The 13503-nt window shown below is 55.4% G+C and overlaps 6 protein-coding genes across 6 annotated transcripts; 3 read left to right on the plus strand and 3 right to left on the minus strand.

Annotated features, from left to right (window-relative positions):
- The first annotated feature begins 52 nt into the window (after positions 1-52).
- On the plus strand, positions 53-3376 carry L969DRAFT_90539 (uncharacterized protein). The gene is made up of 10 exons (XM_014710044.1): positions 53-876; positions 924-1138; positions 1191-1257; positions 1310-1965; positions 2019-2159; positions 2209-2377; positions 2424-2672; positions 2721-2830; positions 2880-2933; positions 2983-3376. The coding sequence occupies exons 1-10, from the start codon at positions 157-159 to the stop codon at positions 3308-3310; spliced, it is 2709 nt and encodes a 902-aa protein (XP_014565530.1). The 5' UTR covers positions 53-156; the 3' UTR covers positions 3311-3376.
- Positions 3353-4897, minus strand: L969DRAFT_53961 (uncharacterized protein; the record flags this gene model as incomplete). The annotated part of the gene is made up of 2 exons (XM_014710045.1): positions 3353-4424; positions 4476-4897. The coding sequence occupies 2 exons, from the start codon at positions 4895-4897 to the stop codon at positions 3353-3355; spliced, it is 1494 nt and encodes a 497-aa protein (XP_014565531.1).
- Positions 4898-5030: 133 nt separating this feature from the next.
- L969DRAFT_96993 (uncharacterized protein) lies at positions 5031-6582 on the minus strand (the record flags this gene model as incomplete). Its single annotated transcript, XM_014710046.1, has 2 exons — positions 5031-5899; positions 5958-6582. The coding sequence occupies 2 exons, from the start codon at positions 6580-6582 to the stop codon at positions 5031-5033; spliced, it is 1494 nt and encodes a 497-aa protein (XP_014565532.1).
- A 244-nt stretch (positions 6583-6826) lies between these two features.
- L969DRAFT_53973 (uncharacterized protein) lies at positions 6827-7953 on the plus strand (the record flags this gene model as incomplete). The annotated part of the gene is made up of 4 exons (XM_014710047.1): positions 6827-6947; positions 7002-7188; positions 7242-7594; positions 7649-7953. The coding sequence occupies 4 exons, from the start codon at positions 6827-6829 to the stop codon at positions 7951-7953; spliced, it is 966 nt and encodes a 321-aa protein (XP_014565533.1).
- A 125-nt stretch (positions 7954-8078) lies between these two features.
- L969DRAFT_96995 (uncharacterized protein) lies at positions 8079-9467 on the minus strand (the record flags this gene model as incomplete). Its single annotated transcript, XM_014710048.1, has 3 exons — positions 8079-9051; positions 9104-9169; positions 9220-9467. 3 exons carry the CDS (start codon positions 9465-9467, stop codon positions 8079-8081), a joined length of 1287 nt encoding a protein of 428 aa, XP_014565534.1.
- A 307-nt stretch (positions 9468-9774) lies between these two features.
- L969DRAFT_96996 (uncharacterized protein) lies at positions 9775-11201 on the plus strand (the record flags this gene model as incomplete). The annotated part of the gene is made up of 6 exons (XM_014710049.1): positions 9775-9819; positions 9870-9900; positions 9956-10189; positions 10366-10596; positions 10646-10777; positions 10837-11201. The coding sequence occupies 6 exons, from the start codon at positions 9775-9777 to the stop codon at positions 11199-11201; spliced, it is 1038 nt and encodes a 345-aa protein (XP_014565535.1).
- Between the last annotated feature and the right edge of the window lie 2302 nt (positions 11202-13503).

The raw sequence follows: 13503 nt of genomic DNA on the forward strand, positions 1-13503 counted from the left end.
ACGACGATGATGATGATGACGACGACCCGTGCGCGCGATCGCGACGCTATCTGGGTTTCGCAGGCGTGCCAGGTGCACACGATCTGAGTGCCCATGCCAGCACGGTCCAGCAACGATGGCTAGCAGCCGATAGCCGCTCACGAGCATCCTGCAGTCATGGCAGCAGCAGCGCGAGGATCGCCGAGCCCCGCACAGGGGTCAGCCAAAGTCAGCAATGTAGCCACATATCGCTCGCCAGTCGCAATATTTCCGACACAGGAGGCCAAGCCGGCCTCACTGACCGCTAGCAGCAACATAGACCAGAGCGAGCTCAATAACAGCGACTGGAAAGTCGACAAGATCAGGTACCGTATCCACGCCTATTCGACTCACTCGGCATCATACATTCCTCAAAACATCCTCATCGATTCGCCCTTAGATCAGGCTTCAAGATGGTCGGGCGCATCTACGGGTGCCCAGGCTGCGCCCGCTCAGCAATCGGGACCCTCTGCGTTCGCTGCCTCTACGACAGTCGAGACGCAGACGGGCGACGACGAACGCGCCTGGACGCGCTTGCCGGATCGCTCGGGTGTTGGTCAGGACAGCGATGCGGACGGCAACCCCGTCACAGCTACTGTCGACACCGGATTGCAGCCCGGACTCGCTCCGCAGGCGGCAACCAGAGTGGCTCACGATCTGCCAGCTGCGCTTCGCCCCGTTGATCTTACACGCTCGCTTTCGGGAGAGTTTGCCAAATCATCGCGGCAGTTGCAAGACTATCTGCAGGGACAGGAGCGTCTCGTCAGCTCAAGTGCTACCGGCATGCAGTACATCACTCTCATCCTCGACCAGGTCGCCCTGGTCACCTCGGTCATATTTGGCAAATACCACAAGCCCGTGAGTCACGGCACGGGTTTGCATCCGCTGCTGACACATGTGTGCAGCACCCTTGCAATCTGCGCGAGTTCAAGATCTATGGCGGTCTTGACGCTGACCCGGCGCAGATGAATCTGCTCTTTGTTGGCGGACTGCGTAACGATTCGATCAGCGAAGAGTTTGAGATTCGCACGCTCAGCAGCGAGGCGGTACACTATCCCTGTCGCTATCTCCGCATCGAGCCTATCGCCGCGCATTCGCAGAATTACAACCTTTCCATATGGTCCGACGCTTCCTGAAGAGCAGCGCATTCCTTGCTAACGACAGGACTGTAGGTATGTCGCGCTCAAGGGCGTCACAGATCAGCGCTTCGTCGAGCGCATCTGCAACGTCTTCTCAGATGTACGTCAGCTCTTGTTCAGTCAAGCGAGGCATAGCTCAAGTCTCTTTGCAGTGTCGAGAGACGAAAGCGCTCAGGCTGATTCAAAAGCATCTCCGCCAGCGCGCTCTCTTGCCAGCATTCTCTGCCTTGCAAGAGCAGACCCGCTTGTCGTTTGAGCACGATCTCGTCACCAAGTTGCACACCGTCCTGGTCCGCAATGGCGATTTTGACGACGCCGAAGAGCTCCTGTCGCAGATGGCAATCCAATTCCAGCTTTTTGACGATCATATACAGAAGACTGCACCCACCCCGCTTTGGACTCGCCTGGACGACGATCCTGCTACACATTCGCTAGACGGAGATATGCCGCCCGCGCGTGGTGGCCATCAGCTCGTGCTGTGCAGTGAAACTTCTCAGATCCTACTTTTTGGTGGCTGGAATGGACACCAAGATCTCGCTGATCTCTGGTCCTTCTCCCTGGTCACAAAGCGCTGGAAACAACTCAGTGGAAACACTGCGCGAGATGGAGGCCCTTCAGCTCGTGCCTGTCATGCTGCGACGCTCGACGAACGAACCGGCATGATGTACATTCTCGGTCGCTATGAGGACAATGCTTCCACGGATGAGCCAGGCAGCGATCTTTACTGCTATTATACTATCGGACCACGCGCTGGAACCTGGGAGCTCCTCAGCGCCAACACTGCTGCTGATGGCGGGCCCAAATTAATGTACGTCTTCAGTCTACGCAGCGCTTTGCTCGAGCTGATGTGATCGCTTGCAGTTTCGATCACCAGATCGCGTTTGACACCGGTCGAGCATGTCTATACGTCTTTGGCGGCAAGATCGTGCAAACCAAGGAAACGCAGGCATACAGCGGACTCTACCGCTACGAGACAGTTGCGAGAAAGTGGACCCACATCCTGTGCGTGTGTTCCTACACTCCGCCTTAGATTGCTTACAGATCCTAGCAGAGGTGACCCACACGAGAACGAAGAATACTCCGCCGAGCGCATGCTCGCTCGTATGGGTCATTCAATGCTTTACCTGCCAAAGCGCGACAGCCTGCTCATCTTTGGCGGTCAACGATTTGATGCATACTACACAGATATGTGGGAGCACACCCTCGACACTCATCAAACGGTTTGTCGCCAGCGTCTGCCAAAATGCATCGCTCACCTTTCAGCAGATACGGGTATCAAGTAATTACACGCTTGAAAATGGTCCGCCTGGCGGTTTCACGCTCCGCGCTATCTGGACCGGCTCAGAGGCTCACTTGCTGTCGGGGCTGATGCGTGAAGGCAAAGCTGGACTTTCGCCGAGGAGTAACATCTGGATCAAATCTCCAACTGGGCCATGGATCAGAGTCGAGTCAAGCCGAGCAATCGAGCCCGATGAGCTCGCTGTCAGCGAGCCGGTTCCGCGCTTTGCTCATCAGGCGAGTCGCCGGTGTCATTGTCTGTGATAAGCTGACATTTGGCCGAAGTTCGTCTACGATCCTCGCGAGGATGCGCACTATGTCTTTGGCGGTAACCCGGGCGAAGACAAGGCACCGCAGACCAGGCTCGCCGACTTTTGGCGTCTCAAGATAGCAAGGTAGGGTTTCCTTGAATCTTACAAACCACGCTGCATGCAATATGCACAGGCTCGATATCGGCGAAGTGACGCGCAAGCTCAAGTTTCTAATTCGCAAGCAGAGGTCGGCCGCATGACTATCATGCTCGCTTCGCTTGCTCATAAACGTGCAGATTTATCGAGATGTGTGGCCAGTCACCTGCCATGTCTGCGCTCGTCTATCTCCAAACATCCCTGTCGTCGGTGACAAATCACTCTGACGAACGCGAGGCTGCTGCTTTTCGCGCCTGCATGGCCAGCCTTCTTGCACGACCAACAGAGGGCGTTCCGACGGACGTTGATCTTTCGATGTCGGGTAATCTTTACCCGGCTTATCCGCTCTCGGTCAGCGCCAAGGCGTGGGAACAACGCACTCGTGTCTTTGAGCGCATTACCGCGCTCGTCAATCCCGCGGCTACAGAGCCTGCTTCTAATCTGATTGATACCATCTCTGTCGTCTAGTGCTGCTCTATGCTTGTTGTTTAAAGACTTGCAATGTCAACTTCAAGATGTGCATTCCATCGAGTACAAGAAATTGCAAGCCGACCGAGCGCAGCCTGGCTTAGTCCAAGAATCATGCGAGCAAATGGAGGACTGGCTACCAGCCGTGCTCGTAGTGCTCAGCCGTCTCGTCCAATTGGACGTCGAGGTCGACAGCGACAACGTGGGCGTCAGAGGCTCGGAAGCAGCGGGTGCGCAAGAATCACTGCGGCCAACGGACAAGGCGACAGGTGCCGGCGTACCCTTTCTCGGCATCGAGCGACGGACACGATTTGGCGAGTGAAGGTGAAAGTCTTTCCACCATCGCGCAATCTCGGGCGTAGGCTCAGGCAGAGCGCGGCTCTCGATGACTGCTCGCGTTGCGAATGGATTGAGGCGTCCTACCTGCGCTCCGACGGGAATGGCCGCCACTTCGTTGTGTCGTGTTGGCATGAGGGCAAAGTTGTCTGATCGATTTTCGCGCGTGCGGTCGGCACCAGGATCTTCGTGCTGGTTGAGACTTTCGTGGTTCGCGAGTGGCGATACATCACCACAAGCAGAGTCGCGAGTGTCATTGAAGACAGCATCGATCGGGTAGATAGGCGCCGATCCGGCCCGTCCGGTCGAAAGCTCGCTGATGTCGATCCCCGTCAGGTAGGCTGTAGGTCCCAAATAGACGGCGGAGGTCTGAGTCTGTATCGAGCGCGGTGCGGCTACATATGTAGCGACATTTGTAGGTACCAGATCTATCGTGCTGACCGCTACAGCCAGGTGGCTTGAGCAGGTGGATTCGGTGCGCTTGCGGATCTTGCGTCCCTTGCCTCGCGTGCCTCGTTTGCGCGCGACGAGACGAGGACTCTTCTGGCCGTCGCGATCAGCAGCGTTCGGATTGTACTGCTCCCCGAACAGGATAGCGACTGATGACAGCGATTCATGCGCGAGAGGGCTGTCCAAGTCGACAGGATGATCAAGACTGATTTGGCCTGCCAGCTGTGCAGATGTACGCGTCGTGCCCTGGTCACCTGGCGAGGGAGGCTGAGGATCGAAGCTGTACAATACGCGAGCATGTTCCGAATAATCCAACGTCGTGAGTTGCCTGCGAAAGGACGAGTCAGCTCTTACCCTCGTCGGCAGCGCCCACGCTCACGTAGGCTGATCGCTATGTACACGTCGTGGATCGAGGACGGAGTGCACGACAGCAAGAGGCTTCAAGTACAGTACAGCGCGGTTGAGATACATCTCGCTGCTCAGTGCAGGGCGATGAGGCGCATAGGGTGCCTGACGTCGAAGAGACGGGCGTCTCTCCGCTGGAACGAATGCCATCGCCTTGGCTGCTGCTGCGTGTGGCTTCGCTGGCTGATCAAGCTGCCACTGACGCAATGCTGAGACTGGTATCGCGAGCGAGCGTCGAGCGAATCCGTGTGCCTGATGAGAGAATGACAAGCAAGCGTGCGAGCCTGTGCCAGGCGTGATGGTGGAGCGGACAAGAAGCTCCAAGTTGGCCAAGCGCTTGTGCAGGGTGTGCCAGTGCACCGAAGAAGCAGCGTCATGGGTCAAGACAGACCGCATGACTCAACGGAAGGCGTCGAAGACGGGTTCGCCCCCGGCTCTTCCCCCCGAGGCGGGTTGCTGTGTCGACAGGGACGGACACGTGCATTGCTCGCGATACAAGAGAATAGAGAGTTGCGCAGCAAGGAGGGTCTCATGCCTCGCCGTCCGAGCCAGGACTGATGCCTTCGCTCCTGTTGACGCCGAGCCCGTAGAGATTAGTCCTGCTACCGGATTGGCGGGCCCGCACGTCAAAGAGGCCTCCATTGGCAGAAAGAGAGGTTTTGCGGGAGTGCAAGGGCGAATTTTTGTCGCTATACCGCAGACCGCCGTTGACGGTGTTTGCGAAGTGCTCGGCAGCGCGCAGTTGGTCTTCCTCGTACTGACTTGCGGTGTCTTCTTCTAGTGGTCGGGTGCGGAACAGGACGCGACTGAGACCCGACGAAAGCACGCCGGCTAGCTTGCGCTCAAAGTAATAGACTGATCCGATCACAGGTATCAAGCCCTCGATAGCTTCCTTGATTCCCCACGTATCCTCGTGAAACGTGATTCTGCCGGCCTCGTTGAACTCGAGGCGAGTGACGACCTTGAGCTGCACGGACGTCAGAGCAGACACGATGCGTTTCGGATGAAAAAGCGATACCGCAGCGCGTATCGGCCATGGCCTCGCTGCCATCGGGGCCTCTTCGTGCTCCGGAGAGCGAAATTCGGCAAACGAAGCACGAATGGGTGTACCTGGCGCAGGCGTGCGGGTTGCCGGTGTCATCGACGACCACGGTGTAGGCGGATAGGATGGATTGGCATACCGGACGCCATAGTTGCCGTTGAGGGCTTCGTGCATGCTCGGGAGGAGCGCCAGATTGAGTGTATGGGACAGCAGCAGGACGCGATTGCCATCAAAGGATTCGCGCTCACAGACATCGTTGAGCTCTGACCAGACGGTACCGGGCAGGAGAGCAAGCAGCTGGAACTGATCTGCGATGCTTTGTTTGCCCTCTGCTCTCGTCAACGGATTCTCAAACACTGCGATCGCAGAGGGTGCGTCAGTCAGGCCTCCCTCAGATGCTGCGAAAATACTCGCCAGCCGCAGTCTCGTAGCATCTCTCCACGGTCTCTATGATATCCTCACGCTCGACCGAGCTGCCGCTATATAGGACCTGATGAATCTCTGCTAACGTGGCGCGGTAGAAGTTGGCACTTGGATGACTGCTACGTGTCGTGCCTGCGTGAGAGGGGGTTGCCTGACCTTGCCGGTCGCCGAAACCGATGCTCGACTGAGAGGCTGACATGATGGATTCCGAGCCAGGCGTGAGGGGACCACCAGATCGGAGTTGACGGTACGAGGTGGGCTGTTGTTGCTGCTGCTGCTGCTGCTGCTGTCTGCTGCTACCTATCGCTGCCTGCTGTGTGCGATGATACTGATTTTGCTGGGCTTGGTAGCTCGAAGCGAGACTGGCCGTGCTCGCGCTCGAAGCTGAGCGTTCTCTCTCTGTACTTCGCTGCATCTGTGGCGAGACAGGTCCGCTTGACTGCGGCGGGCTGGCGAGCGAACTGGCGAAGCCGTTGGCGGGCAGAGCAATCGAGAGCAATTCACCCTTGCTCTTACGCGAGATCGTGCCTGGTCTCTGAGCTGCTTTCAGAGGGAGGGCACTGCCGGCGGCAGGCGAGCTTGTTGCGTTTGTCGTCGTCAAAACGCTCGTCTTCATTGCCTCATCCTTCCTTGCTGTCTTGCTGCTACCGCTTGTCCGTGTCCGACTTCTCCGTGTCGCTAAGCGCTCGGAGGATGATGGGCCAGTCACGTATGACGAGATCTCCACGAGCAGCCAGCCGGTCGCTCGGCAAGCGCGCAAGATCGCCGTGTCGGCCACGACGCCACGCGACACAACCGTGCGCGCCTCCGCGTTTCGAGCCGGAAGAAATAGCTCAAAGCCCAGCCAAACCTCGACCGTCATGCCTTTTGCACCCCGTCCAGCACCCGTCAAGGACTATCCGACCGAGCAATACAGCTCAGAGGTCCAAGCAGCCCTTGACTTCTATCACAAAGAAGTCGTCGAGAGCGATGCGTGGCAAGGTGACGAGAGCTTGATGTGCCCACAGAGCCGTCGTTGACGCTGGATACTCGTAGACGCCGGTGACCGTGATGGTACGCACATCTGGAAGAAGCCGGACGCAGATCCGTACGGTGTCCCGACCGTCAAAGGCACCTGTCTCATCGAGAATGCCACCACCGACGAAGTCACCGGCGTGCTCGTCCTGCCCGCCATGCGCAAGCTCTGGGACACCCGTGTCGTACAGGCTAGAGCGCTAGCAAGGTTTGTACAGCGTCACATGCTCAGCCAGTGCTTTGCCTTGACGGATGCTGCAGATACTCACCCCGCATATTCGCCTTTTACACTGAGATGGCCGGCCTGAGCTGGCTCGTCTGGCCGCGCGACATCTGCGGTGCAGGCTCGATCATCAGAGGTAGCGAGGAAAATACAGAGACATACATTGTCCAAGTGTCTGTCGAGAATCCCGAGCTGTGCCCAGAGGTCGACGGCAAGGTAAGAGCTACGCTCACCTCTTCAGTCTGGCATCTCGTCCCCAAGGGCGATGGCGTGGAAGTCACCTACCTCGTCAAGATTGCCCTCAATGGTGCCATTGCTGCCAGTCTGGTCCAGGCACTCGCCACAGAAATCCCTTCCTGCGTCTCGCGCGTCAGAGATGCTTACTATGAACGTACGCAACCTATCAGACGTCTGGCCAGACAGCAAACTGATGCAGATTGTGTAGACGGACATTCACCATATATCGTGTTGCTCAAAGGCAAGGAACCCAAGTCACAGATCAACATTGAAGACATCAGTCTCAAAGATCCCGAGCGAACCTGGATCGCCAACATCAACCCTGCAACAGGTGACGACGTCATCAATCTACGCTACTCGACTAGAATGTACCCCGATGGTGTCAAGATCACTAGCTCGGGTTCAGGTGCATCACATGCTCGCATCGAAGACCACAAGGACGGCAAAGCGACCGTCACGTTTGCAAACGACGCCGACGGCACAGAGATTGAAATACAGATTTCACCCGCCTGAGCGGCGCCTCACTACTGCACTGTCTCATGTAATGAATGTATCACTCGTCAATACAAAATCAATGCGCTTGCGAAATCGAAACGAACAACAATCTACAGCGTCAGCTCTATTCTGCCTTGAGTGATTCAGGGTTTGCCTATCAGGGGATCGGGTTGCGCCCAAATCCAGTCCTGGAAGCCGGCTTGGGTGAGGCGTTCTTGAGCGATCACAGCCCAGTGTGTCATTTCGTCGAGAGCTGCTGCAGAAGAGCATTTGCCGTAGACGAGCTCGTAAACTGCCAGAGCCTCCTCGACCTCTTCTGGAGATGAGAAGCCTACAGCAGTGACTGTTGCTTGCTTGGCCAGAGGGCTCGCACTCGACAGACCATATGCAAGGGCCACCCGCTCGATCGTCGTTCTAGGAGCTTCGTGCCCCTGCACATCGCTCGCCAGACCTCCTTTGGGTGGATGACTCTTTATGATCTCCTCCGATAAGTCTCGTACGGCTTGTCGAAGTTGCGCTGGCGCCGGATGCCAGTCAGGGGCGCCACGACGAGTAAGCATGCCCATTGAGAATGGAGAGGCATTGACGACTTGCAACAGTCCAGCATCGAAAAGCATCGGTAACCATTGACCGAGCGTATCGTTCTGAATCGAGTGATGGGCATACGAGAGGACAATGTCGAGGGGACGTTTGTGATGATACAGTATCAGACGGGCCAGTCGCAAGATCGTCGGTAGAGGGAGGCCGCTGATGCCAACGCGTCTGATCAAGCCTTTGTCTTTCAGCTCAAAGAGTGCGCCTGCAGCTTCCAGAATGCTGCGATCGCCGTCGCCATGGACTATGCCAGCCATATCCTTTGATAAGCCCCATCGCTTCTCTTCAAGTCGGCCCTGCTTGTTGAGCAGCAATCGAGGTGCCTTGTGTAGACCAGCAGCATTGGCATCCTCTACATCCTCGGCGACGAATTCGACATCGTGCAAATACACTACATCGAGATAGTCGGTCTTTAGTAATCGCAGCGATTCTTTGACAGATGTCTTTATGCGATTTGCCGAATAGTCAAAGGCTGAGCTATCTGCACCATAGCGCCCTGCTTTTGTCAGGATATGGTATTTGCTGCGTATCAGATCTGCATCAGCAAAGCCTGCTGATGCACCATGACACGCACTGTCTAGGGAACTGCTGTCTAAAGTTTACATCGCCGAGCACGTTGCCGATAATTGCCTCTGATCCTCTGTCCAGAACACATCAGCTGTGATGCTTGATCAGACGAGAAGAGCTTGCCGATAGTATGGTGATGTATCGATGGCATTGATGCCTGATGCAAATGCACGTCGGATGGTCTCCTCCGGGATCGTCGTCTCGGCAAGTTGCCGTGAATCATTGTAGGCATGTCCAAACGTGCCCGCACCAAAGATGATGGGCGTCAGAGGCAATTTCTTGCCATCGTCAGCCGAACCGATCCGTCGAGCCGTCTCTGGCATGCGATCGGCAAAGATGCGCTCGACCGCTTCTGTCCCTCGTTGCGACATGACGACCACCTCGCTCACGTCGTGACAGATGCGAGATGATCTGCGGTCTGCGACGCGCGAGTCTGTCGCTGTTGACGAGAGGGCAGTTAGGCCGGCCGTCAGATCTAGCTTGTGACCGATGCTGACGACGATCGAGACTGCGCCCAAATTGACGTCGATCGTGGGCGAAAATCTCGTCGCCGTGATTACGCAGCGCGTCCACGTGACTTTATCGCTATCAAACCGCTCGCAGGGTTGGATGCCTTGCAGAGCGGATGAGCAGCGCTGCTCGCTCTTCAGTCAGTCGGTTCGAGAATCTATTGCCAACATGTCGGCCTCAAGAGCAGTCAAATTCAACGAAGGCATCGTCGATGTGAGCCACCGAATCCGAGGAGCATATTGGAGCTCACGTTGTCCTGACAGGATTACACGCCCGTACAGACGACCGCTATCAGTGGGTGGTGTGTAGAACTCTTTCCGGCGCGCTGAGGACCTCGCCTCTCCCTCAGTGATGGAAGGCGCAGTCAAGAAGCACCAACAGCGTATTGACCATCTGTTCATCAAGTCAATCCTGGCCGGTATACAGCTTTCCGTTGCTGGACAGCTCGTCATCACTGTGGCAGGACCTGTCTATGCCAGCCAGACTTTGATGCCGTTCTGGCATCTCATCGCAGGCTTCGTCTATCCCGTCGGTCTCGTCATGATTCAGCTGACCGGATCCGAGCTCTTTACGTCCAATATGTGTGTGTCCGGCAATGCTTAGGGCCGAAACCTGACGCGCTTAGCAGGATGATCATGTCGTGTGCATGCTGGCAGCGCAAGATACCGGTCTGGTCGCTCGGACTATCGTTGCTTGTATCATTCTTCGGAAATCTCGTCGGTTCGCTCATCGTCTGTGGCTTGCTCGCGCGATGGTCAGGCCTTGCCTACGAGACCGGATTCAACACGTTCGCCATCACATTTGCGCAACAAAAGATTGCCAATGGCGTAAGATGGCATGAAGTTTTTCTCAAAGGCATCGGTGCCAACTACCTCGTCTGTTTGGCCGTTTTCATGTCCATCTCGGCAAGGAGCATCGTTTCCCGCGTCCTCGTTATATGGATTCCGGTATGGACGTTCGTGTCTATCGGCTTCGAACATACTGTAGCTGGCGAGTGACTTCTCTATGGTATACGCAAGGACTGACTATCGCCTTGCAGATATGTTCTTCATGCCAATTGCGATCATGGTCGGCGCCCCAGAGATAACGACACGCTACTACGTATCCAATGGGATCATACCGACAGTGCTCGGGAATTATGTGGGAGGCGGTCTGTTCGTTGGAACAGTCTGTAGGTCAAAGAAAGCAGCAATGTTACGACCCGGACCTGACCCTTTGATTCTGCGACAGATTGGTGGGTGTTCGGTCTCTATCAGGAAGACGCTCTGCTGGCGGAAGAGCGAGGCGAAGGCGTGGCCGTTGCAGGCATGACGCCCGGGCCTGCAAACGCATCGAGGTCACGCTCAAGATCACGCAAAGGCTTGAAACCGGGCAGCTCGCCATCTCGGCCAAGCAGGGTGCAGGACAAGACTTATGCACATCGAGCAGGTCGCTGGCGTTCCTGGCGTCGCTCGAGCGATGCTACTGCAGTCGATGCTTCGCTCAAAAGTAAGTCCGAAAATGCAAGCGCAGGTCGAGATGCATCGAACAGTCCCATGACGGAGAAAAGTAGCTCCGCGCAAGCCTATGTACGTCCTGCTGACGATCTAGTCTGACCTGCGACGAGCTTTATTTACAATTGTTGCACGGTTATGTGTATCCTGTCTTAGACTTGTGTTGTCGACCTGCTTTGCTCAAGCCGGCGTGACATCGTTAAAGGGGACCTCTGGAGCAGATGAGATGAGGAGCATCCGGACAAAAGACTGGACATCGAAATAGCTGCTTGCTGTCTGTGTCCCCAGCCGTTTCGGCTGAACGTCTGACCAAAATATTGTTTGGTGGTCCACGCCCACGCGGCCCGGCGACCATGGGGGTGCCGAAACTTGAAAGAAACCTTGAAAAAAGGAGGAGGAAGGAGGAGGAAAAGAGAGAGTCTATCAGGCTCCTCCCAAATTTTATGCTCAGCGCTACCGCTGGCGTCATTCTAGGCCCGTTGTACATGATTTGACGCGTCAGATGATTCTCAAAATTTCCTTTGTTTTTCCAACGTGGCCTCAGACCGGGGGTTTCAAGTCAAACGGCCCGGCGCGCTCTGAGGCTGCTTGACCGGCAGCTGCCAGTTAAGAGACGGGAACGCCGATCAATATGTCATATACCAGCAACAAATGAGCTCCTTCATTGAAGACACAGGAACGCCTCAGAGAGTGACAGCGGTGGTCGAGGCGAACAACCGAAATTGAAGACTATCCTTCTGATAATGTCAAATGCGCAGTAAAGATATGGTGAAAGGTGATCTCGCCCAGCAAGCCATTTGTCATTCGTACAGCTCGCCGTGTCACCTATCAGACACTGTGCCAGGCCTGTCTTTGAGACCTTAAAGCTGGTGATAGTCTACTGCTTGCAATGATCTGATGAAACATATCACCTGCATGAGCCCACTCAACGCAGCGATGACCATCATGTCAACATCAAACACGCATCTCAGCAGCGGGAAATCATCCACTGCTGTCGACGTCCGCTCGAGCAATCAATGCATCAGTCGTCCGCTAGATACCATNCTGGAGACTATTGATGTATGGTACCGTCTCAAGGTACGGCTTCAGTCGTACTGCCGGCCACACAGTCAATATCGAGCTCTCTGATCGAGCTCTCTGATCGAGCTGATATTGCGAGTAAAGATAGTTCCGTCTGCTCCGGAGTACGAACACATGTTTGTTGATAGTCTCTTGGCGAAGACTAACTCTCCGTCTCTTTGAACCGTCGTAATTGGTGCAGGGAGTCTTGACGCGATCTCTCAAAATGCAAATCGAGTCGCGTAATAAGTGATGGCAACTGGATGCTTACCGATGAAATGCAGCAGTGCGACCGGATGAAGAGTATGAGGGTCTTCGCTAAAGTCGCTGTGGTCAATCCAATGTCCTGCCAACGCGCCTAGATAAATCACGCCAATCAGATACACGGGTGATTAATAACTTTCCCATGAATTACGCAACATTGACTTTTGGCGTGGCAAATTGAAGAAATCCCCTGGCATTTCACTACTCGACAATGGCAGAGCGGTGCTATCCTTTCTGATCGTCGACATAGAGCATGGAGATCACTCGGTCCTCTGCTATACCTTCCTTTCGCAACTTCTCGCTCAGTCGTCCAGTCCGATTGTGTATCGTCGAGTAACGCATACCTTGCAGAGTCCAATCGACACGACTGCCACGAGCTGCCAAGTCACGCCCAGTCACTTTGCTCATCTTCCTTCACGCCGCAAACAGCAGCTGTGGACACTGCGAGCTACTGTCACTGATGATACGCTCAAATATGGTCAGATCATGCGTCACCACGCCGATAGTCAGAGAGCGTGGGACACTAGCCAGCAATCATTTTTCACTGGCGACTAGCTACGAGCCAATACGTCATGCTGGAGAACTGCCAGCAAGACGATCTCATCTACTCCAGTGACAACAGCAGCGCTTCGGGGAACAGACGCTGTCGCCTGCCAGTATATGCATCTCACTGATCGCACATGCACACCACATCGAGTCATCGTCGAGTAAGACCACTCGATAGACATGAGCTCTTTCTGTCATACTCGAGCTGATGATCTCAACTCACTCAGCGGGTGTCTATCGTGCTCGCATGATACAACATCTGTGCCTTGCGGCTCGTCAGATTGCTCGAATCGTCCGCAAGATGGCAACTTGGTCTATCGGCGCCCTACCAGCTTGGGCTTGTCTATCTCGGGAATGACCCTGACCAACTCGCACTGCCGGCACCATTCATGTCCCGCGATGATTATGCAACGCTTACCAGATCTGGGCGGTCGTCATTCTACTCTCAATAGCTGTCCACATGTGATCTCGTCTTTCAATTGTACATCTCTGAGCTGCCTGTCTTGCACTGCACACTGCACATGTTCAGAGTACC

This window comes from Mixia osmundae (assembly GCF_000708205.1).
Source record: "Mixia osmundae IAM 14324 unplaced genomic scaffold scaffold_12, whole genome shotgun sequence".
In the NCBI taxonomy this organism is placed as follows: domain Eukaryota; kingdom Fungi; phylum Basidiomycota; class Mixiomycetes; order Mixiales; family Mixiaceae; genus Mixia; species Mixia osmundae.